The 26,922-nt window shown below is 40.8% G+C and overlaps 1 protein-coding gene and 1 pseudogene across 1 annotated transcript; both read right to left on the bottom strand.

Annotated features, from left to right (window-relative positions):
- Positions 1-5,811: 5,811 nt before the first annotated feature.
- LOC125194277 (serine acetyltransferase 1, chloroplastic-like) lies at positions 5,812-6,252 on the bottom strand. Its single transcript, XM_048092410.1, has one exon. It carries the CDS (start codon positions 6,250-6,252, stop codon positions 5,812-5,814), a length of 441 nt encoding a protein of 146 aa, XP_047948367.1.
- A 2,759-nt stretch (positions 6,253-9,011) lies between these two features.
- On the bottom strand, positions 9,012-25,849 carry LOC125201660 (annotated as a pseudogene).
- Between the last annotated feature and the right edge of the window lie 1,073 nt (positions 25,850-26,922).

Below are 26,922 nucleotides of genomic sequence, written 5' to 3'. Positions count from 1 at the left end.
AACAGTTTTAATTTTTATCATAATAGAAGAAATTGTAATTTACTTCTAAAGAAGAAATTGTAATTTACTTTCAAATTTTGTTAAAGTCTCATATTGCAAATTTGCAATGTAAAAAAAGTCTATTTTAATTTGTGTACTATCAAATATCTCAAAGTCAAGTGTCTAAACATTAAAAATACACATGCATATGTATAAACTAATTCAGTTAGTTCGGTTATAACGGATAACCGACCGGTTAGAACCGATCGATTAATTAAGTAACTGAACCGAAGATCGGGTCGGTTCTGGTTAATTTTTTCATGAAATTTTGGGGTCGGTTAACCGACATGTCGGTTCGTTATTAACCGAACTGACCGATACCCACCCCTACTAGACAATAATTACTTAATTGATCCTTAACAATAGGTTTATTATAAATCCAAACAGAGTACAACAAAACGAAAGTTCAACAAAATTGATATGGTATTTCCACTCACAAATCAAAAGTTATTAGAGTTGTCGGTCGTTCTTTATATATATATATATAGAGTCCTATTAACCACAAATCCACCCTTAAAGACCGAACTAGAGACCAAATTAGGACCCTTAAATTTAGTTTTTAATGGATGAGATTAGACAATACTTTAATAATTTCACTCCTTCATTAAGTAATTAATTTACTTCAATCCAGGGGTATTTTGGTCAAAATACATGTAGGGTAAAAAAATTTGAATAGATGAATTTTACTTCACGCGGTTTGCATTCACAGATTGTTCGTCTTCACTTCTCTCTCTATTTCTTCTCCTTCTTCACTTCTCACTCTATTTCTTCTCCAAATCGACGAAACTCTTCTCCAAATCGACGGATCTCTTCTCCAAATCGACGCTGATTTCTCTCTGTAAATCGACGCTGATTTCTCTCTCCAAATCGACGTTGATTTATTTCTCTAAATTGACGGTCATCTTCTACTCCAAATAGACGATTCAAAGCTATTTCTCTGGAAAAATCGAAATGGTTGACACAAGGAAGTCCTCGGGCGATAGTGGACGCCAATTGCGCCACACCAGAACTTCCGATGAAGGTAATACACTTTTAAGCTTTCCAGATATTTAATCTTAATTTACTTCATTATATTCTGAAATTTGTTTCCGATTTTAATCGAAACAGATGTAGGACTAAAATATCATCGCAAGAAGACAGCTACTGGAAGAAAAATTTATGAGGAAGAAGATATAAAAAATATTTGTTATGAAGTAGTAATTTGATAAAATGAAGTTAAAGCACTAATATATTATCCTATGAAGTAGCAAATTCGTAAAATGAGGTAATAAAGCATTGTAATGAAGTAATAGACACTAAATATGAACTATCTATATACTGTGTTGTATAGGTTTAGGGTTTTAGGATTAAACTTAACTGATGTGTGGTTTCCAGATTAAAATGAAGTGCATATTCTTTTTAATGAAGTAGTAAATTGATAAGATAAAGTAATAAGTTATGATAATGAAGTAATATAAATAATCTGCTTATACAATAGGTTTTTATTACTAAAATGAAGTAATAAAACATTATAATGAAGTAAAAGACTCTAAAAATGAAGTAATAAACTATTATAATGAAGTAACATGTTTAACTGATGTGTTGTTTGCACATTAAATGAAGTAACATAGTATTCTTAGTGAACTATATGTTGTAAATTTATTCTATATTCTTATGTATAGGAGAAAATTCGTCTCAAAAGAAGAAGAATGCAAGAATTTCTTTAGAACTGAATGAACTATTTTTTAACTTGACTTTTATTAACTCTGTTTGAACTAATATTTCAGTATGATGAAGTAACTATCATACTGAATGCACTATTTATTAACTCTGTTTGAAGTAATATTTCAGTATAATGAAGTAACTATCGTACTGAATGAACTATCTTTTACCTTGCCTTTTATTAACTCTGTTTGAAGTAATATTTCAGTATGATGAAGTAACTATCGTACTGAATGAACTATTTTTTACCTTGTCTTTTATTAACTCTGTTTGAAGTAATATTTCAGTATGATGAAGTAACTATCGTACCGAATGAACTATTTTTTACCTTGTCTTTTATTAACTCTGTTTGAAGTAATATTTCAGCATGATGAAGTAACTATCGTACTGAATGAACTATTTTTTATATAATACTACTGGTTGGGTCTTAATGTACAAATGACAGATGTTACATCGCCATCAAACTTTAGTGTTTACGCAAGCCTTATGGAAAACTTAAAAGCTAATATAATGGAGAAGGTAAAATCAGAATTTTCAGAAGTATACATCTCAAACAATGAAATAGCTTGTCCTTGTAATGAATCATTTTCTAAATCAATATTAGTTCAACATGGATCAAATGTGAGATCGCATATAGATAATGAGCCAAAGGATGATGGAACCAAGTTATAAATCTAAATTACATGATTAAAAATCTTTATCACCCTACTACACACAACATACAACCATGTGACATGATCCCTTTACTTGTTTTATCCATGTTTACAATGTCAAACCTAACAAGCACTGAATACTTTTTACTTCATTATATTTATAATTTGGTTCATTAGGTAGAAGATCCAGTTCATTATGGGTTAACTATCTTATTTAATGAAGTATTTTGTTATGTAATTCTACTTCCATTTTGCTAAGAAATAGCATTGAATGAACTAACTAACCTATTTGATGAAGTAGTAAATTCATGGGATGAAGTAACTGTGTTGTATGCATATTTTGTGAAGAAATAACAGTTGAATGAACCAATTGAGCTATTTGATGAAGTAATAACCTCATGGAATGAAGTAATATAAACTGACTGTTTTGTATGTATATTTAGCTGTGAATTATATTTTTATTGAACTAAAGAACATAAATCTTGAAGTTCCGAACTATTTTAATGATGTAACATAAACTATGTTTCAGACTTTGAATTGTTGTTATGTGTTTCTTGTATATAGGTGAAGAAAACGTTGGGGTCCTCCAACTCTAAGCTGGGTGAGAAATCAAATTTGAGGAGCGAGATGAAGAGTTTTGGGGGATGTAGTTGAGGCATGGTGACATGCTGATGAGGGCATTTGTGCAGTCCGTCCCCACGCCTAACAAATGGGTGGTGCCCAGAATCACGGCTCAGCCCATTGAGATTTGCTTGTGTGTCAATTTTGGATGATTTCTTGTATTGGGCAAGTTTGTATTTTTTCTTTTTTGTGATGGAGAGTTTGTATTGGTTATGGGGTTTATACAGTGAGGATGGTTTGTTGCTGTTTAAATTTTTGGACGTAAAACAAAATCTCATTTCAAAAGCACATAATGAAGTAATACCTACTAGAAATAAATTACTTCATATGATCTGTTTATTACTACAAACGTTAAAAAATCGAACGAAACCTACCTAGTGATGCTAATATTACTTCATTCAATCTGGTGATTACTTCATTTAGCTAAACTATTACTTCATACTGATTACTACAAGCGTGAAAAAATCGAACGAAACCTACTGGGGGGAGTTTAACAATTGAGATTGGTGCAGAAAATGTGATGCGGTTTGTTTGATTACTCAATCCGTTTGTTTAACAATTGAGGGGAGTTTTGATTTATTGAAGCTAGAGCTCTTCCGTGGACATTGCAGAAATGAAATTTGCGTAAAAGCATTTGAAGTCCTAATGGAATGGAATGAAGTAAAAACCTAGTTCAATGAAGTAATTATGTTTTTGAATGAAGTAATAAATCTATTGGAATAAATTATACTATTGTTTACACTGAGTAAAGTAAAAACCTAGCTCAATATATTACGTGCTGGAATAAAGTTATAAACTTACTTGAATGAAGTAAAAATCAACTAAAATGAAGTAAAAACCAACTGGAATGAAGTAAAAACTTAGTTCAATGAATTCGAATGAAACATGTGTTAAATCATTGAAAACCTACTGCATGCAATGAACTAAAAACATGTTAGAATGAAGTAACGACTCATTTAAATGAAGTAATATGGAATGAAGTAAAAATCTGTTCATTTTCAATATATTACCTACTGGAATGAAGCAATAAACTTACTTGAATGTAGTAAAAATCAACCGAAATGAAGTAAAAACCAACTGGAATGAAGTAAAAACCTAGTTCAATGAATTCGAATGGAACATGTGTTAAATCATTTGAAAACCTATTGCATGCAATGAACTAAAAAACTGTTTGAATGAAGTAACGACTCATTTAAATGAAGTAAAAATCTGTTCATTTTCAATATATTACGTACTGAAATGAAGTAATGAACTTACTTGAATGAAGTAAAAACCAACTGTAATGAAGTAAAAACATTTTCACTTTAAATATATTAGATAATGAACTGAAGTAATAAACTTACTGTAATGAAATAAAAAACTACAAAAATAAAGTAATACCTACTGGAAATAAATTACATCATATTGATTAATTTTTCGCAAACTATGCATACAAAACAGTTCAGTTCATATTACTTCATTATTTGAGCTTATAACTTCATCACTTGTGTTATTTAGTTCATTACAATACTAATTCTTCGTAAACTATACATACAACACAGTTCTCCATCCATTCTTCTCCACTCCGAAAAATTCCTTCAATCTACCGCTATAATTTCCAACAAAAATCCTTCAAAATACATACAACCGGTGCGCCGCCATCAGCCTCTCTTCCTCCTCCGTGAACGCCTGCCGGTTTATCCTCGGGTTCAACTGGTTGAACCACCGCAGCCTGCAGCTTTTCCCTTCCAAATCAAAAAAAAAATATTGAATTTCAATTTTTAATGTTGAGATTATTGAGAAAGAACTGATTAATTTAATTACCAGATCTTCCGTCCAATTATTGAGATTCCTATTTTGGTGGCCGTAGAGGGTAACGAGCTCCTTGAGTTTGGTGTCCTCGGCGGGGCGCCAATGGCCTCTGGCGCAGAGCTTGGCCTTGCCGCTGCCGTGGGAATGCATGTCGGTGAAATCCTGATCGTCGGATTCAACAGCGGCGTTGAGATCGATGAGATGATGAGAGGTCAGAGAGTGATGAGAGGTCAGAGAGTGATGGGAAGAATTGAGGAGGAAGAAGAGGAAGTAATCATAATATATTGATTCCCCAAAATACCCTTCAGCAAGCTTTGTTGGGTAAAATAATGAAATAAAGGTAAATTAATCCTAACCACAAGATTTAGAAGATGGAGGGCCCTAATTTGGTCTCTAGTTCGGTCCTTAAGAATAGTTCGACATTGATCACAACTCTCTATATATATATATAGGGATGTACTAAGATGACAACCCTCTTTATTGTAACACCATACCACCATTTTAGGGCATTGGATCTGAAAATCGTGTGCTTGTCATGCTGCCACGTGTAAAAACACAGAGGGGTAAAATAGGCAATTTCTAATTTTACGTTATCAGATTGTAGTGCTATTAATTGAATATTGCAGTCTTACCACAACAATATTGCAGTTTACCACGACTGCAATATCTAATACAGTGAGACTTGCAATATCTAATACGGTAGATGGCTGCAAGCCCGTGTTTTTTCACGAAACTTAATCCTAGGCGTCCATAGATGAGATCTAACGGACTATATTGGTGGTATGGTGTTATCCTATCTATGGTGGCACCATAGTGCACCCTATATATATATATATATATATATATATAGGGGTGCGTTAAAATGACAACACTCTTAAAATGACACTGTGATCCATCCATTAATCACATCTAATGGTTATTAATAATTACATATTATCTTATTTTTTTATTGATAAAAGGGTAATTTTGGAAGATCAAATCTCTCTTTCTCCATCCTTCCTTCATCTCACTGCTGCCTTCCCTTTGCTACGCCACTACTGTCTCGGAGAAGGATACCGCTCCCGATCCTCGCCCCAGGATGGATATCCACCGCGAAGGCCTCCAAAACCCTGTTCTGTATCAGCGGAGCCGGCACTTTCCTGCCTTTGCACCATAGATTGTACGCTATTCTATGAGATTGAATTGCGGAGAAGCCTTTGAAGTTTAGGAAACAGTGTGCGAAACTGATGCAGGCAGGGTCCCTCTCCTTCACCGCCCTCAAATCATCAACTAAAATCCCTAAAATTAAATCGTAAAGGATGTCGCTGGGGAGGCTGTGGTTGCTCAAATTGATTGAGACGTGATTCGCGAGAGCTGATTCTATCGAATCAAGGCACAAAATCGAAGTATAATAGTAGCCAGATAAAATCGGTTCCTGCTCAATATCTAATCTGGCCTCCTCCTTCATCTGTAGCCACAAATCGGCAACCAAATCGTTTTTGCTTGTACGCGATCGGCGAAATTAAGTCTACAACAGATGGTGTAGTTGTTGTCTGTGGTAGAGAAGATGAAGAAACTGCTGAGCGGTGTGGAAATCGTCATTATTTCGATTTCGATTTTACTTCATTCAGCTAGGCTATAACTTCATTCAGTTAGATTATTAGTTCATTCAACTAGGTTATTACTTCATGATTTAATTTTCTATATTACTTCATTTGACTAGGTCATCACTTCATTCAAATAGTTTCATCACTTCATTCAATTAGGTTATTAGTCTAAAATGATTCTGGAGCAGACGAGGAAGAGTGATCACTACTTCATTCATACGTGCATTTGCATCATTCAACAAGTATATCACTTCATCAAAAGATTTTTATTTCATTGAACTTCAAGTGCGTTAGTACTTTAGTTCACTCTCTTATTATGTGAGGTTATAACTTTATCAGTGGGGTTATAACTTTATCAACATTGACATATGAATAAATCATAATAAAGAAAAAAATACTTCGTTTTTAAAACACTCCATACAGTCAATTCGCTTTAAAGTAATAATACATAATAATGAAGTAAATCACAGTAAAAATGAAGTAATAAAATATTATAATGAAGTAACATCTTTAACTGATGTGTTGTTTGCACATTAAAGTATGCCATCAATTCGACTCTTATTGAACTAAATTGTTGTTATAACACATTAAAATGAACTAAATATTCTTTTTGATAAAATAGTAAATTGATAAGATGAAGTAATAAATTATGATAATAAAGTAATATAAATGATCTGTTTTCCTATATATATAAATTATGCGAAAATTAACCTTTGATTATCTAATCTAATCCATCAAATTCAAGATCATGTGGTCAAGATTCGGTCTCTAGTTCGGTCTTTAAGAGTGGATTTGTGGTTAATAAGAGAGTTGTGATCAATGTCGAACCCTTCTTAAAGACCGAACTAGAGACCAAATTTGGGCCACTCATTTTTCTTTATCTTATGGTTATGATTAATTTAGAATTAATTTAATATTTTATTAAATAAAAATGTTTTTAATTAAATTTTTTTTTGAATTTTTTTTTTGAATTTTTTTTAAATTTTTTTTAAAATTTTTTTTAGAAATTTTTTTATTCGATAAAAACTTGCTGGAGTAAATAATGAACTATATTCACTACATAATGAACTAAATGAATGTATGTTATGAAGTAATTTTTCGCATTCATTATATACTGAATTTACTTCAATTGAAAGATAATTATGTCATAACACATTATGAAGTAATAAACTAATAAAATGAAGTAATAAACTAATGAAATGAAGTAGTAAACTAATGAAATGAAGTAATAACATAACTGAATGAAGTAATAAACTAACGGAATGAAGTAATAAATTAACGGAATGAAGTACTAAACTAATAGAATGAAGTAATAACATGACTGAATGAAGTGATAAACTAACGGAATGAAGTAATAACCCTAAACTCAACTGAAAGATAATTATGTCATAACACATTATGAAGTAATAAACTAATAGAATGAAGTAATAACATGACTGAATGAAGTAATAAACTTACAGAATGAAGTAATAGCATGAATAAATGAAGTAATAAACTAACGGAATGAAATAATAGCACGACTGAATGAAGTAATAAGCTCATAACAATAACATGACTGAATGAAGTAATAAACTAACGGAATGAAGTAATAAACTAATGGAATGAAGTAATAGCATGACCGAATGAAGTAATAAACTAATAAAATGAAGTAATAGTATGAATAAATGAAGTAATAAACTAACGGAATGAAGTAATAACACGACTGAATGAAGTAATAAGTTCATAACATACATTCATTTAGTTCATTATGTAGTGAATATAGTTCATTATTTACTCCAGCAAGTTTTTATCGAATAAAAAAAATTAAATTTTTTTTTTTTTTTTTTTTAAAAAAATTTAAAAAAAAAATTTAAAAAATTTTGAAATTTAAACATTTTAAAAAAAAAATTTTAAAAAAAATATTTTTATTTAATAAAATATTAAATTAATTGTAAATTAATCATAACCATAAGATTAAGAAAAATGAGTGGCCCTAATTTGGTCTCTAGTTCGGTCTTTAAGGGTGTATTTGTGGTTAATAGAAATGCATTTAAATCCAGAAATGCAGCCCAAATCCTTGCCCTAGGATTAGATGATCTAATGGTCAATAATTAACCAAAAATACGGAAGGTCATAATTAAGTAGTTTTAGGTCATATTATAAGATTTGGGTTTATGTCATGTTAAGATCATTTTGGGTCATGCTTTGTTAGCATGACCTAAAAATAAACTAACTATGACTTAAAAATGCCCTACGTATGGACCACGTGTAAAAACACGGAGGGGTAAAATAAGAAATTTCTAATTTTACGTTACCAGATTGCAGTGTTGTTCATTGAACATTGCAATCTTACCACAACAATATTGCAGTTTACCACGACTGCAATATCTAATACTGATAGACTGCAATATCTAATACAGTAGACTGCAAATCCGTGTTTTTTCACGAAATTTAATCCCGGGCGTCCATAGATGAGATCTAACGGACTATATTGGTGGTATGGTGTTATCCTAACTATGGTGGCACCCTAGTGCACCCCTATATATATATATATTATATATATATATATATATTAGTAAAAAAATTACAAATATATCCACGTTGTAATTTTCAGGTGATACCCTAATTTGACACAGTATACTATATCGAATGCTGCACACAAAATCGAGAATTGTATGTGAATAGGGGTTTTTCTATAGAGCAGTTTTTTTTTTAAAACATGCCTCTATAAGACAATATTGCTAAATAATTACTCCATAAAAACGTTCTGTTTCCGGCTTTAATTGATAGTGCATAGAGCTAAACAGTCTCTTTTAATTGCCTAGTAAAAGGAATTGCAAATTCTCAGAATACCTTAAGAATGATCACACCTCCTTCAACTTTTGCAATAAAAATGCCAATTCATCAATAATTTCAACTACTAGCTTTTATGTACACAAGAATACCTGAAACAAGAATAAAGAGACACGAAGTTCGATCAGAAAATTTTCCGCAGCTTCAAAATCAACCAGCAGTAAGTTACACTAGACTACTAGTGCAGAGAAAAGATTTCAATAAGTTGATAGTTTTCAAGATAAACAACCTTGCGATCCAAGCAGCAGCCTTCAAGCTAGAAACTAATCAGAAGAATCCATGCAGAAAATTTGTGAGCTTTTACTGATGTCCAAAATCATCAAAGTAGTTGTAGTTCAGCACGGCCAACTAGTTTGATTCTTGAGGGAGACTTAATTAGTGGTGCCAAAGATTCCATTATACTGGAAAATGAGGGCCGTTTCCAGGGATCGCTGCAGTTTTATTGATAAGGTCAGTATGAGCGGTATGTTCAGCTGGGAACTAGTCTACTTTTGGAGTGATATACTCAGTCTAGCGACTCTTCCATTATACAGTTACAAAACTAACCATTTATGTGGATCACTTTCTTTTCTCATGCTTTGCTCAACTTTAGGTGACATTATGGAATGTTTATGTGTATGTGATGGTGTGTTTATGTATGTGATGTCTAACATGCATCCTAGGAAAGAGAGAATTCATTTTTCCATGCAGTTTCTCTGGTTTGCATCTGCCCAAACAATGTAACTTCTACAATTTAGCTACTAAAATAAACTTGTACATTCCAAACATCAAATCAAACAAGATAGCATACTCACTTGGCCCAGCAGGCTACAATTATGTCTGCAACTTGAGGATTCATATCCTCGGGAATTTCAAGCCTCTTTCCCTTAAAACCAACTACTGCTACAACCTTTATGACAAAAAGAGAAGTTAAATTTTTGCTTGGGCTCAAACCGAATGTTAAGAATGTTGACAGCAAGAAAAGAAACAACAAGATTCTCGCGAGGGACTTAGTGGATGCATTATTTAGATTTCCCCTGTAGAATGACAACCACACATCACCTGCCGACTTGTAATTAACTTAAAACATTAACATTAATAATCTTGCCACTAAAAACCTCTTCCAGTTATAACTAAAATAGAACACCCATACAATGGTGTGGCTCTGTAGATGTAACAGTGAGTACCAGTTACAATAAGCATTATTACAAAGTATGAGTAACTAAATTCAATCGACTTTTTTCACTTCCAACAGGTATTTTGCAAAACTGTGATTTGTTAGTATCTAGCAACCAACATGAAAATGGACTTGACCACAATTATTTATGCCTTTCAAAGCAAGTTCACCAACCTGTGCAGGATTCAAGTTGCCCCATGGTTGCTGCAAGGTTGCCAGCTCCCACAGAATCACACCAAAACTGTATATATCTGATTTTTCATTTGATGGTTCATCGCAGAGGACTTCAGGTGCCATCCACTCAGGCTATCAATAAACAAAATTAATTTCTTATTAATTGATGAAAACTCTCCAAACAAGAAAAAGCTCATGGCATCAGATCATTGCAAAATTGCAGGAAACTTACAGTTCCATCAGCTGACTTGGAAGAAAGAAATGTGTTTGCTTTGAAATGGGAAAGACCAAAATCACATACCTGATGCAGATATTTTATAGGTGAGGTTCCATGCAAAATAAATGAAATAACTTAAAAGGGTAAACAAGATTGGTTGACAGAGGGAAATCCTGTATGAAGGAAGACACATTGAGTTATAATGTATATGCCTACTTGCTTCAAGAATACGACAATATGTGACATGCATCACACATTAATCACATGGAGGCTATTACATGGAGTTAATGTTTCAAGGTTAAGAAGAAATCTTAGCTTTTATTCCTGAAAAATACACAGGTTATCCATAACATGTCTATCAACCCCCTCAGCTTTACAACATGCAGAAGTATCCATCCTTGAGATTGCCCATTTTTCATACCTTAACAGTAAACTTTATGTCGACTAAAAGATTGGGAGATTTCAAGTCTCTATGAACAATGGGAGGGTTGTGTTTGTGAAGATAATTCATCCCCTTTGCCTGTAAGAGAAAATTATCACCCGTCAAATCTCCCAAAAATGCTAAACTGAAAAGGTGGGGGGCGGGCTTGCTACAATACTAACAAAGCAAATTGAACACACACCACATCATAAGCCATACTCAACCGACGTCTCTCATCCAACATCTCTCTTGCACCATGTTTATGCAAAAGTCTATACAGGCTACCTCTGGGGGAAAGAAACACATTAACAGTTAGAACACTGCAAGACGCGCTATGATAACTAAGGTATTTACATCTAGAGTTCAAATGAAAAACTAATACCTGGATAAATATTCTGTTACTATTGACAAGTTTGGTGGCTCTGTCACAGCTCCCATAAGGAGCACTATATTAGGATGACGCAATCTTTTCATGATTGCCACCTGCCGCAGTGAAAAGATCAAGATAACGGATGAACAAGGCAGGTTGCAATAAAGATTAGAGGGAATCAGCATGTATACCTCTCGTAAAAATTCCTTGAACCTCTCTGCATGAAAATCTTGTTCCATAAGAATCTTGACGGCTACATCCTGGAAGATACAATCTCTTGAGAGATAAAAACTTTTAATATAAAATACTGAATATTATTTAGGGAAAATAAGATACTCAGAAATTACACATCACAGAAGCACAGGGCATAGAATCAAATTTCCAATTTAACAAGTGTGACCAGCTCAAGTCACAACAGCATTAACATGCAAGGTCTTTTTAAAGATTAGAAGGATGGATATCATACCGAATCATTCCATTCAGCACGAAGAACTGTACCAAAAGAACCTGTAGATGAAAATCATTGGGCAAACAATTAAGAAGAATACAAGAGTGCCATGTTCTCCAGTTCCCTAAATATGACAAATTAAGAATATTTTTGCAACCACAAGACATAAGTACCTGCCCCAATCCTCTCCTTTATAACTAGATCATCCCAGTGAATCTTCAGTTCTTCAATATCAAAGGCTAGTTCAGCACTTGATTTGGTTTGAAATAACATATTTCCACCAATAGACCTCCCATCATTATTTCCATTTCCTCTGGGACCTGGCAACCCTTTATGCCGGGCTGGAGGAGGGGGCTTTAAAGGTGTTGAACCTATTACTTTACCTGTAGATTTTAAAGCATGCTGAGCATTAGATATTTGGGAAAGCAACGGTTATAGTTTAGGACATGCACCCAAGAGTTTGTGTTTAAAGCAACATAAAAGAAACTTCCTCCTCATTACTTAAGCTCGGAGGAGTGCCCGTACTGTCATCATTAATCTTCTCTGGTTGTCTAGGGTATATGGAATCACCAGCACCTGCATCAGTAACAGATCCAGCTATCACCACCCACCCCAAAAAGGAAACAAGGAAGAGGAAAAGAAAAAAGAATTTAAAAGAAGGAACTTTTTAATACTCAAGGGCTAAAGACACTCAATCCATAGAACTGACCAATAAAATCAAATTACACCAATTAAGTAACTAATAAGTGCCAAATCATGTGTCATCAACTCAGAACAGGAAAGAATAAATGCTTCTCTGCATGAAGCAGGATTTAATAAATACTACTGATATCTACCACATGTGCCATTTTCAGAAGTTACTACCTAATAAATTCAGGTGATAGTTTTTTTATAGTTTGTAATCAAATTATTTTAATGTTGAGATTGTCTACTGTATTAATAATATTATTGACGTCAGGATTATTCTTTAAAAACTTGTTAGAAATATAAGAAAAATGAATAAACAGAACACAACTAGAGGGTAAAAATTAGTATTACATGTGAATATGTGATGCACGAGCAATGCTAGTATACTTGAGAAAGTTGAAAAGGTAGTGATATAGGCATATAGCCAAGGGAAGGCTAGCGAGACTTGCCAAAAGATAAAGCAAACACAGGAAGGGTCAATTTTATAGAAAATCACCTGCTAATGATTCATCAAATATTTGGTTAAGCGATTGATATTCCAAGAAGTACTGTTTCGCCAGCAGCCTGAAGTCAATTGTAGGCTCCACCTTCTTGGATCGCGGATAACGCAATGGAGAAGAAATGGAGATTGTAGATGGACCATTTGACATAGAATCAGGTTCACATAAGCATCTTGGTTTCTCAATCACATCAATAAGATATTCCCTGATTTGAAACATGATTAAGACAGTGAGCAACCATACACCTCAAATGAATTTTAGTAACAGCACCAACACAACATGCCAGTAAATTAGTCTTTATATCTTTAGGATGTTCAGACACGACACGTGGAGAGTCCATTTGTCAAATTTCCCTTCAACTAATAGAACGGCAATAACCAATAAAGTAAGAGCATACTTAGAGGTGACATCACTATCTAGAATTTACCATTAGTATATGAATAAAACAGAGCAGCTGTACTCAAACAGTTCGCTCATATTCAGCAACAATACGAAAGTAATTCTAATGATCTTTTATAAGCCTCTGTAATGAGAAACTTCAGTTTTGGATATAAACTTGGGAAGTTTAGCTGGACTAAATGAATGCAATGCATCAAGGAATAAGAAATACCTGTCTAGCTCAAATCGAACCAGACATGAGGAACCATCTTCTCGATTACAAAATTTACATCCTTTCGCAATCCGACAAGGTAATCTAATAAAGTCGGCTAAAACCTGCCAAAATAATAATATTAATAATAGATGAGGTGCCATGGAAAACTATTTCCAAGAGACATCTTCATTGTCAATTTTGTCTTCTCTAGATTCAGTTTTACTACTAATATTTTTTAAAGCAAAGAACTGTGGACATTCTCTTAGGACATAGCCGAGATAACTACTCGGTATATAGGGTATCTAGGTCAAATACAGGTCTGTTAGAACTAAGAAAGAGTTAATTTTGAAAGGAAACAATAACAAGTAACTTCAAATTGTAGAGAGCATACTTAGAATAACAAGGATCTGTGCTTGCAGAGGCCGACAGACACACTGCCAATAGGTAGAACAACAGACCCCAAACAATCTTTCAAGTTATCACTATGTTGTTTCCATATCTGATTTAAGTCGTCTTCCCCATTAGAAGCTGCATGCCTTAGAAAAAAGAAAGCATAACAACACAAATCAATTTGCTGGAAAGCTTCAGTAGGAACTTCAAGTGCTCACCCCATACGATTGCAAACTATCTTTGCACGCTGGTCAACAACTTCCTTTTTTTTTTTTTGATAAGTAAATCAATTTATTTCATATCAAAAGGAGAACTTACAGAACAACATGGGCATACCCATGTGAGAAGGGACCGAACAACCCTCGGCCTTCACAAAGCGAAACTCAACACCCAAACACCAAACGAAAAGTACAGGGCAAAGAAGAAAATGGTACTATCTATGTGCAATGGGCCTCATTAAAACCTTCCTTGGCCAAAAACCCCAATCGGGAAAAAAGACCGCGGTAAGGAAAAAGAGTACCCGGAGAAAGTACCATTTGTTGCTATCTAACCAGTTGCACATGCACGCCGAGGTAAGGGCACGCAAGCAGAGAGTGCAATCAAGGACTATCAGGCAGGTGGCTGAGCACTTGATCATGTTGAAACTTAGCATAGAGAATGCCATAGGTCGCCTCCTTAATCTGAAAAAGAACACGTGCACAATCAAACCTCTTCCCGTCCATAACAGCTGTATTCCGCGCCAGCCATATGAAATAAATAGTTGCCGGGAGAGCAATCCTTCTAGCCACTTACACAATCCGGGAAGGTCGGCCGTCTCGGACAAACCACTTGATGGCACTTTTAATTGTTGTAGGCCGTCGCCTGAGCCCCAGCCATTCCCGAATGTCCTCCCATACAGTCCAGGACGTCCGACATTTAAAGTATGGGTGCTCAACACTCTCCTCTTCTCTCGAGCACAAGCTGCAGGTAGTGTCGATGTCCTCCCAAGTTACACGGTCTCGTGTAGTCAATCTTCCTCGCATGGCTAGCCACGTAATAAAAGAGTATTTAGGCGGGATAGTATTGTGCCATATATATTTTGCCCAAAAGCGGCGATCCTCTCTAGGTCGGACCCAGTCGTACGCTTCTTTGGTATCTTTGATGGTATTCCACCGAGTAAGGAGTTCCTCTGCCTCTTGCCTCGAACTTCGACCCACCATAGTATCTTGAATAGAGAAAACATGCTTTATCAGTGTCGAGTCTACTTTGACTCTAGGTTGCCAATCCCAGAAATCCACATATCTCAAGATCTCGGTGTGAATCCACTTTATCCAAAGCGAGTCTTCCTTGGCATGGATGTTCCACAAGATTTTGGCATGCAGCGCCGTGTTCCAAGCATCCAGGTCCCTAACTCCAAGGCCGCCTTCGATCTTCGGTAAACAAAGATCTTTCCAAGCAACCTTCGCATGCTTGGATCCCCAAAGGAAATTCCTTGCAATCGTCACCAACCGAGCCGTCACATTGTCCGGAATGGGGAAAGCTTGGAGCTAATACGCTTCAACACCCTGCAAGCAAGATTGAATGAGTTGCAATCTACCCGCATATGTTAAGGACTTACCGTTCCACTTCTTCACAGTGGTCGACATCTTCTCGATTAAGCTTGAGTAGTCGGCCGTCTTTAGTCTACGAGAAGCCAAAGGGATACCCAAGTATATGACTGGTAGATGGGCTACGGGAAAGCCAAAAATGTTAATAATGTAGTCTCTAGCCGCATCAGTCAAAGTTCCTGCCAAAAAGATATTAGATTTGCCCCGATTAACTTCAAGGCCTGAGCAGGCCGAGAATTCCCTCATCGAGTCAGCCAACACCCGCATCGAATGGTTGTCACCTCTACCAAACAACATAAGATCATCAGCAAAAGCTAAGTGAGTAATACGAAGAGAGGCGCACCCAGGGTGGAAGTTAAACCCGCGGCCTCTAGTTTGGAGGGAGAGAAGGCGGGAAAGATACTCCATACAAAGAATAAAGGAGTCGGGGACATAGGATCACCTTGCCTAAGTCCCCTCTTACCTTGAAAGAAGCCATGAGGGCTACCATTAATCATGATCGAGTAGGACAGAGAGGTTACACATTCCATGACTCTCTCCACAAAGATGGGATGAAAGTTGAGGCCAAGGAGCACGTCCTCAAGAAAATCCCAACAAATCGTATCATACGCCTTGCGGAGATCTATCTTAACTGTACATCTGGGCACCGTTCTCGCTCTATCATATCTCTTCATGAGCTCCGTGGCCAAGTGAATATTTTCCATTATGTTTCTCCCCGGTACAAAGGCGGACTGAGCCTGATTCACAAGCTTAGGCAACAACGAGTCCAATCTCCTTGAGAGGATTTTGGTAATAATTTTATAAAAGACGTTGCGACAAGCAATAGGGCGAAAATCACTTACCTGTGGGTTACATACCGTTTTGGGGATGAGAGCAATGGCCGTAGTGTTGAAGCTTTTGAGAAGGTGTCCCGACTCAAAGAACTCCGCCACAACCTCAACAATCTCCGCCCCGATAGTTGCCCAGTTTTTCTTGTAAAAGGCCGAAGAATAACCATCCGGACCCGGAGCTTTATCGTCTTTGATCGAAAAAAGGGCACCTTTAATCTCGTCGTTTGTTACCGGCCTGATGAGGCCGTTTGATTCTTCATTGGTGAGAACATAACCATGGTGAACCACCTCCGGGCGTAACGGCACCGCTTGTTTAGGGGTCCCAAAAAGGCCCTTGTAGAAGCTAACAAAGTTCTCGGCAATGACATCTTGATCCTCCTCCATGCCTCCCTCCGGCTTACAAAGAAAAGAGATAGTATTCCTTGTGTTGTTCGTTCTCACCATGGCATGGAAGAAGGCAGTGTTTCTATCACTCAAGAGCCTGTGTTTCAGCCCGGCCTTTTGACTGAAGTAGATTTGCTCTGCTTTTACTAGGAGCTCCGCCTTTTTCTTAAGGACGCGGATCTGCTCCTGGAGAGCCGAGTTGGAGGTGTCCTACTCCGCTTTGAGTTGAAGGTCCTCAAGGTTTTTGGTCGCTTCCTTCGCCCTGGTGGAGATATCACTATATTCCCTGAAATTAAAATCTTTAAGTACCTGCTTGAAGGTCTTTGCTCTTTGGAAAAGGATGTACTACTTGGTGCCTGTAACCCGGGTCTGCCACTTCTCTTCAAGGAGTCCACCGAAGTCAGCGTGATCCATCCAAAAATTGAAGAATTTGAAAGGCTTTGGAGCAGCACGTATATCTCCAAAGATTTTCGTGACCACGGGTTAATGATCCGTCTGGAACCCGGACGGCAGGAACTTCGTATTAACAATGTTGGCAGCATCAAGCCACTCTTGGTTCACCATAGCCCTGTCGATTTTGCTAAAAACATGGCCGTTTGTCCAGGTGAAGGCACACCCAGTCGAGGTTACATCTTGAAGGCCCAAAATGGCACATGCTTCAATAGGCCCATCCATCTCCCGATTATCTAGCTTCCTAAAGCCCCGGCGTTCATCTACATGCATAACTGCATTAAAATCTCCACTGACAAGATACGGCATTCCCTGCAAACCAAAATCAACCAAAGAGTCCCAGAGAGTCTGCCGAATATCTGGTGAGTGTAAACCATAAACAAGAGAGAAAAGGAAAGAGTTCCTAGAACGAACACACCTAATTTTTGTATGGATAACTTGTTGTTCCATAGAAGATACCTCTAAATCCGATGTTTGAGGGTTCCAAAGAAGGAGCATCCTGCAAGTACCATTTCTATCTGCAATAACAAAAGTGAAGTTCCAAGTTGAAAAGTACCTGGCCATAAAGGCGTTTAGATTGGAGATTTGCATCTTGGTCTCCACAAAGCCCATGACATCCACTCTATTTCGCTTTATAAAATCCGCAACCACCGGATGGCGCTCCGGCGGCTGCATTCCCCGCACATTCCATGTGGCGATGATCATTGGGGTGGCGGTAGGAGATCGGACACACCCAAAGGGCGGTTGTTACAAGATAAGGATCTTTTATACTTCTCGGTCTTCTTCTTGACCGAAGAACCAGACGTCACCTCCTTCCTCGGGCCGCGGCTTTTCGACCGATGGCAGACGCTAGGCGGGCTCGATCGAGGCTCGGAAGACTCAGCCAGCGTCTGTTCAACCACCGCGAGCCCCTCGACCACATTCTGGAAGTCCACGGCGAGGTTTGTGGGTAGAACTTCCATACGGCTGCTACCTCCCGGATTCACCAGGCCTTGCTCGACCGACTTTCGACCTCCCCATTTTTTCTTTTTAACTATAGTCGAGGCCATTGCATCAACAAGGAGGGGATATTCAAAGGGGTCAACGACCGAAGTAGGCTCTCCTCGTCGAGTGACATTCTCGTCGTGGCCCTGCAGGTTTTGGTGGCGGTTAATATCCTCCAAGCCTTCGCAGTCCGAGTCTTCCACTCGGTAGTCACGCATATTCGCAACGGTCATCTCCATCGGGGTGTCGGCAACCACTGTCTCTAGGTGCGGAGCAGTATCAACATCCGGGTTGATGTTTTGAAGCGCTTGGAATCGATTATTGATCAGAGGACCCGCACTCGTAGAAGGGATGTCTCCCTTGTAGGCATTGGCTTGATTATTCCCCGTCGGCCTCGATTCCGCGTGCGTGATCACCGTGTTTGGTTGACCTAGCGCGCCACCATTGGCCGAACCCCGAACGGAGGTATCCCGTCCTCTGATGGGATCTTTGCTTTTTCCCGTTGAGAGTGGACGGGAAGGATCCCGCCTCCTATTTTCCTATCGAATCCTCTCCCTTTCCGCCGGACCTGGGCAGCCAAGCGTGACATGGCCGATGACATGACATGTGCGGCATATCTTCGGTAAGTGCTCATAGGTAATGCGTTGATGAAGAGAGGAGCCATCCGGGAGGACAAGCTCAATACTTTCCCGGGGTCTTTTTCCAAATTAAGGGTAATTTGCACCCTCGGCCCATCAAGGGATTGCCGCCGAATTGTGGTATGATCGACATCCACTGGTATGCCAACTGCCGAGGCAATCTTTTGAACAACAGATTTCATCCATAAGGTCAGGGGTAGATCTGGAATACGAATCCACACCGGGACCTGGAGTTTGATGTTATCTTCAAGATTAAATCCTTCCGGCGTCGGCTGGAGGATTAGGGGCACGCCAAACACCGCGAATGGACCCTTATTCCGCACCTTCTCCAGATCCGCGTACGTGCGGAAGCCGAATAGAATCCAGCCTTTGCTGTGGTACGCCACATTTGTTGGGACACCCCATCGCAAAACCAGGTTATAGACTGCCGCTTTACCTGGAAACCTGCCAGCAAATTTCCCACACAAAGACGGACCCCATACTTCCCTAATAGGTTGGACGTCATCCGGAGTTAGAAAAATACTAGACGTGTTAGCGTTAATACCTTCTTCGGGAATCAGCGTTCGGGCGACTAGGCTTGAATCCGGATTCAGCGATTGGCTCTCAGCCAACCAAGCGCGGCTGCTTTTTAGTTGAAGTTGGACGTCAACCTCAGTCATTAGTTCATCCTCCGATTTATTCCGAACAGCCCCATTCTCCGTGGATTGAAGGGAGATCTTGAAGAATTCAATAAGCGATGCAAGATTGTACTGAGCGCCTCCCATTTTGCACAGATGCGTGAGATGAACGTGCTTCCTCAACGGAGGATTGGGGTCCATAACGTCTAGACTCCAGATCTGAAACACAACTCACAAACAACCACAACCAACAAGAACCTATATCCAATCTTTGCCCACACAAAGATGAAGGTAGCTTGCCGAACGAATCACACAAGAGAAATAACAGCACAAAACAAACAAGGCGAAACAAGACTAGCCAAATACCTCTCAAATGCGTGTGAGAACCTCAAAGGAACCGGCCTCTCTTGATCCGGTCGGTGCCAAAACGATGACAGTCAACCTCAAAGAGAGCGTTGCGATGAGCACGGCTTGATGGCAGTAGGTTTTACCACATATGGCAGCGGCCGCGGCTAAAGGCGTAGGGCACCCTCAGGCGAACCGGCAGTACTCGACCACCAAGAACCTCCCCTCTCCGATCAAACGAAGGGAGGGGAGGTGCGGAACCCCGCCCGATCTTTGTCAACGGCGAGACAGCGACAACAGCAGCGAGAGTGGCTGGAAAAAAAGCTTGAAGCGGCTACAAGAACCCAAAGGCGGCGCCGCCGAGACCAAACAAACCCTAACCTAAAACCAGCAAGGAGGCGGCGAAAAGGGCTTCTAGAGAAAACCTAGAGAGCAAAAAACTCAAACCCTTTTAAACTAAAGCATGGGTAAACAATATTTATAGTCGCACAGGCCCACCCCCGAAGGGGCCCCTTACTCCAGAAACCCTAGTCGGCAGCATTCTATGGTGGGCCCGTACCACCACGTGTCCGTGTCGTAGGATTTTTTGGGAACCATGTTTCGACTCTTGCACCCGAAGGCATGAAGAACACGAGCCCGAAGGCCCGAGAGAGACACCGAGGGCTCGGAGGCCCAAGGGATTGGACGCGAGCCCGAAGGCCCACGAAGGACACTGAGGGCCCGGAGGCCCAAGGGATTGGACAACGAAGGGCACGGGGCCCGACGGGAAGCACATGCGCGAAGCATGATTCCGGGTCGAGGCCTGTTAAACACCGGGCCCGAAGGCCCGATGGAAGACACCGAGGGCCTGAAGGCCCAAGAGAAGGACAGGCCCGGAGGCCCACGAGAGACACCGAGGGTCTGAAGGTCAAACGGATGGACGGGCCCGGAGGTCCACGAGAGACACGAGCCCGAAGGCCCACGCATGACGCACGCCCGAGGGCGCACGGTAGGCGCACATGCACGCAAGCACACATGAGCGCCACCTCATGGGGATTAAAATCCCCACAAGTTGGCTCCAGAGAGAATCGATCCACTGACCTCTTGGACGGATAAGGATTCTAGGCGGCGCCCATCACCATTGAGTCAATGGTGCTCCTTAAAAACTAAAGCATGGGTAAACAATATTTATACTCACACAGGCCCACCCCCGAAGGGGCCCCTTACTCCAGAAACCCTAGTCGGCAGCGTTCTATGGTGGGCCCGTACCACCACGTGTCCGCGTCGTAGGATTTTTTAGGAGCTATGTTTCAACTCTTGCACCCGAAGGCACGAAGAACACGAGCCCGGAGGCCCGAGAGAGACACCGAGGGCCCGGAGACCCAAGGGATTGGACGGAAAAGAGCCCGAAGGCCCACGAGAGACACCGAGAGCCAGGAGGCCCAAGGGATTGGACACCGAAGGGCACGAGGCCCGACGGGAAGAACATGCGCGAAGCATGATTCCGGGCCGAGGCCCGTTAGACACCGGGCCCGAAGGCCCAAGTTAGGGACGGACCCGGAGGGCCGAAAGACGCGAGCCCGGAGGCCCATGAGAGACACCGAGGGCCCGAAGGCACAAGGGATAGACGGGCCCGGAGGCCCGAAGCACGCGAGCCCGAAGGCCCGAGAAGGACGCGAGCCCAAAGGCCCACGCAGGACGCACGCCCGAGGGCACACGGTAGGCGCACATGCACGCAAGCACACATGAGCGCCACCTCATGGGGATTAAAATCCCCACAAGTTGGCTCCAGAGAGAATCGATCCACTGACCTCCTGGACGGATAAGGATTCTAGGCGGCGCCCATCACCATTGAGTCAATGGTGCTCCTTAAAAACTAAAGCATGGGTAAACAATATTTATACTCACACAGGCCCACCCCCGAAGGGGCCCCTTACTCCAGAAACCCTAGTCGGCAGCGTTCTATGGTGGGCCCGTACCACCACGTGTCCGTGTCGTAGGATTTTTTAGGAGCTATGTTTCGACTCTTGCACCCGAAGGCACGAAGAACACGAGCCCGGAGGCCCGAGAGAGACACCGAGGGCCCGGAGACCCAAGGGATTGGACGGAAAAGAGCCCGAAGGCCCACGAGAGACACCGAGAGCCAGGAGGCCCAAGGGATTGGACACCGAAGGGCACGAGGCCCGACGGGAAGAACATGCGCGAAGCATGATTCCGGGCCGAGGCCCGTTAGACACCGGGCCCGAAGGCCCAAGTTAGGGACGGACCCGGAGGGCCGAAAGACGCGAGCCCGGAGGCCCATGAGAGACACCGAGGGCCCGAAGGCACAAGGGATAGACGGGCCCGGAGGCCCGAAGCACGCGAGCCCGAAGGCCCGAGAAGGACGCGAGCCCAAAGGCCCACGCAGGACGCACGCCCGGGGGCACACGGTAGGCACACATGCACGCAAGCACATCCACTGACCTCCTGGACGGATAAGGATTCTAGGCGCCGCCCATCACCATTGAGTCAATGGTGCTCCTTAAAACGACCTCCTGGACGGATAAGGATTCTAGGCGGCGCCCATCACCATTGAGTCAATGATGCTCCTTAAACTAAAGCATGGGTAAACAATATTTATAGTCACACAGGCCCACCCCCGAAGGGGCCCCTTACTCCAGAAACCCTAGTCGGCAGCGTTCTATGGTGGGCCCGTACAACCACGTGTCCGTGTCGTAGGATTTTTTGGGAGCCATGTTTCGACTCTTGCACCCGAAGGCACGAAGAACATGAGCCTGTAGGCCCGAGAGAGACACACCGAGGGCCCGGAGGCCCAAGGGATTGGACGCGAGCCTGAAGACCCACGAAGGACACGGGGCCCGACGGGAAGCACATGCGCGAAGCATGATTCCGAGCCGAGGACCGTTAAACACCGGGCCCGAAGGCCCGATGGAAGACACCGAGGGCCTGAAGACAAAAGGAAAGGACGGGCCCGGAGGCCCACGAGAGACACCGAGGGCCCGAGAAGGACGCAAGCGAAGGCCCACACATGACGCACGCCCGAGGGCGCATGGTAGGCGCACATGCACGCAAGCACACATGAGCGCCACCTCATGGGGATTAAAATCCCCACAAGTTGGCTCCAGAGAGAATCGATCCACTGACCTCCTGGACGGATAAGGATTCTAGGCGGCGCCCATCACCATTGAGTCAATGGTGCTCCTTAAAAACTAAAGCATGGGTAAACAATATTTATAGTCACACAGGCCCAACCCCGAAGGGGCCCCTTACTCCAGAAACCCGAGTCGGCAGCGTTCTATGGTGGGCCCATACCACGACGTGTCCGTGTCGTAGGATTTTTTGGGAGCCATGTTTCGACTCTTGCACCCGAAGGCACGAACAACACGAGCCCGGAGGCCCGAGAGAGACACCGAGGGCCCGGAGGCCCAAGTGATTGGACGCGAGCCCGAAGGCCCACGAGAGACACCGAGAGCCCGGAGGCCCAAAGGATTGGACACTGAAGGGCACGAGGCCCGGCGGGAAGCACATGCGCGAAGCATGATTCCGGGCCGAGGCCTATTAGACACCAGGCCCGGGGGCCCGATGGGAGACATCAAGGGCCCGAAGGCCCAAGGGAGGGACCGGCCCGAAGGCCCGAAGCAAGCGAGACCGAAGGCCCACGCAGGACGCACGCCCGGGGTCGCACGGTAGGCGCACATGCACGCAAGCACACATGAGCACCACCTCATGGGGATTAAAATCCCCACAAGTTGGCGATAAGGATTCTAAGCGCCGCCCATTACCATTGAGTCAATGGTGCTCCTTTGGTCAACAACTTCCTTAGTTGTGATGCTACTAGATGATATGGTATGAACCTGGTTTTGCAACTCTCTCAAGCTAGGATCACCATGTCTATCAACTACAATTACTTCGACAGAAGACATAGTGGCAGGATCAACGGCCTTCATTGATTCAAGAGATGGAATTCGGCCACTTTCCTGAAGGTCCAGACATATGGTACCATACCGTGAATGAAGTAAAACCCATCAGGTATTTTGTCGGAGTATGATAAACAGCCATTTACCTGAAGAAAACAAATATATGAATTTGGACATCCCAATAAAGTAGAAATATGATACACAATTTATTCTACTCATATCATATAACATTAAAGTAAAGCCACAATAAATGTGTTGTGTGAATATTATTCAAGACCTGTGGATATCCATGTTTCTTTATGCAGTCTTTAACCTAGATTAATAGCCATTCTCCATATTACGTTTACATAACTCCCAAATCAGTTGATAAGTATCATTAACAATAATGACGACAACTATGAACTACGTCACATAACAGTTCCAAATGATTCCGAATAAAAAAAGACGATATGGTCCTTACTAAAGACTAAATACCTGGAAGCCAGAGCAACTTCACCTTATACACAAATCACTTATTTCAATGCATATAGTAAGCGACATAAATTACCAACTAAGATACGACAAAATACGAAACTGTCAGGCTCAATTTTGGTTATATTATGTTGCGATTTGGGTAAACATACTGTAATTGTATTTAGTAATGACGCAAACACTTTCTATCATAGATATCAGATGTCATTATAACAAGATCTTATTTGCTTGCGGCAATCGACATCCCATTTAGTTAATTGTCATATACTGCATTAATGTAGATGCTAGTGTCTTGGTTGGACATAAAGGGGAATACATCAAACTCTTTATTTTCAATTTCAAAGATACAGATCAGAAAAGGTTAGAACAGACACTAAAAAGACAACTAACAACATACACTTGGGATATTATATTGCAGTTCGTCTTCATAAATCTAACGACAAAAAGATTCTGGTTCTGATACAATATCAACATCTTCAAAAGGTTAGACTAGCTATCTACGGGTATCCTTTTTCACAAATACTTGTTTCTCGAAAATTGATTTTGTGATATAGACACATGCAAGAAGCAGGTGACTACTCGAGTTGTGAGTGAAAATAAACACACCGAACGTCGACAGCCCAGAATCTAAAATTAGTAAATGTTATAAACGAGAACTTGTATAAACGCAATAGCAAACCACCGGTCACTACTCGAGTTGGTGTTGCCACTAATATCCCTCATAAAGAAGTGTACTAAGTTAATACACTCAATAATGTTTTCAAACTATAAGAACTAGGTCCTGGTTTGTTCCAACAACTGTCACTTCCCAATTTATCTTTCACTGTCTAAATGGGCTTTTAAACTTCAGGAACATGATCTTTTAACCCTAGAGCTACTAATATCGTTCACATTACCCAGAATCGATCAGAAATGGCCTCAGCTGAAGAAGAAGGGCGGCAAGCAGATTCATCCGGCACCGGATCCAACAAATTAGGGTCATCAGCACAGGTAGCTTCTGAGGAGAGTCGGAGAGCCAAGGCCAGCTGCAATTGGTAGCTCTTCTCCGTCTGCAGCGCCCAGCTCTTACGCAAAGACGAGCTCCCGGCTCCCCTAGCCGACGCTTCTTCCGCCTTAGCCCTGAGGTCGGTGTCGTCGTCGCTGAAATGACTCAAAACCCCATCCGGATTCGAGAGAGAGGGCGGGAAATAGTCCCCCGATACGGAACCCTCACCGAAGCTGTTCCCACTCGATTGCCTCTGCAACCCGAAGGAGCCGGCAAACGACGTCGGTCTGATCCGGGTCTGCTGCTGCGAAACCATCAGCTGATCGATCGTGTCCAAGTCGTAGGCGGTGGCTCCTCCGAGTTTGTTCTTGTCTCCGGAGTGCGATTCGTAATGGTAGGGCTGCGGTGGCGCAGAGTATTTGGGGCGGGTCGTCGGGAATTTGGCTCAGCAAAGTGTAATTGGATCATCGGCCGGGAAATTCCATTGGAATTGAGGCAGTAAATGCATGAGATTGGAATTCATTGAATTTAAAGCACAGACATGGTTTTAATTTCTACGGTCGTTGGCTTTCTGGTGAAGATTTTGTTTGTTCTCTGCTTCTCTTCTACTTTCCGCTTGCGATTGTCGGAAAGTGGGATGTTTCAGTTAAATGGAGTAATCCTATTATTCTTCCCGGTCAATTTTCAACCTTCACTGCACCAAGGCATAGTTTGGTAGCCACTTTAATCCTAGGTTGATAAATTATCATGCATTTGCAGGTTATTTGGTATAGCATATTTCAGTAATCGTGAAAGTACATGTATGGAGGTTGGCCAGTTAACAGATAGTCATAGAAGACTAAGACCCTACTTGGTATGATGGAATGAAATTTCTACTTTCATTTCATTCATTTGCTTGATAAATTTTTTTCTTAAGAATCACTATTCCATTTCCCATAAATAGTCACTCCATCCGTTTAGCTAATTTCATTCTAATTTATTTTCCTTTCTTTTTTATTTTAAATTTTACTAAAATTATATGAATATTATTTTATATTATATTTAAATTTAATATCATCATAAATTTATAATAAAACTAAAATTTAAAACTTTTTAATAATTGAAATCAACACACACACACGCACACATATGCACACGCGCGCTCTCACACACACACACTAACACATATGCACACACACCCACACCACACACGCACACTCACACGTATGCGCACACACCACCACGGAACCACCAATTGTTGGGGTAAATCCAATTCTCATACAAAATGTTTACACTTGTTATAATTTGATACAAAAAGTTTCAAGTTTACATAATTAGTACAAAAAGTTATCTCAACGTTTAATTTTAATACAAACAGTTACTACAGCACTAACTCCGTTAATTAAGTGCTTATGTGGCATGTGACTCATCAACTAAATAAAAAACAAAACAAAATTCTAGATAAAAACTTTTCAACTCCCATAAGCAACTCTTGACATTCTTCAAGACCACACCAATGAACCAAGAGCAGCATTGCATCCACTTTTCACTGTAAAACTTCTCTCTCTTTATTTCATTT

Source organism: Salvia hispanica, chromosome 1 (genome assembly GCF_023119035.1).
Source record: "Salvia hispanica cultivar TCC Black 2014 chromosome 1, UniMelb_Shisp_WGS_1.0, whole genome shotgun sequence".
Lineage (NCBI taxonomy): Eukaryota > Viridiplantae > Streptophyta > Magnoliopsida > Lamiales > Lamiaceae > Salvia > Salvia hispanica.
Note: the sequence above shows the minus strand (reverse complement) of the source record. Positions and strands in the feature narration are given on the sequence as shown.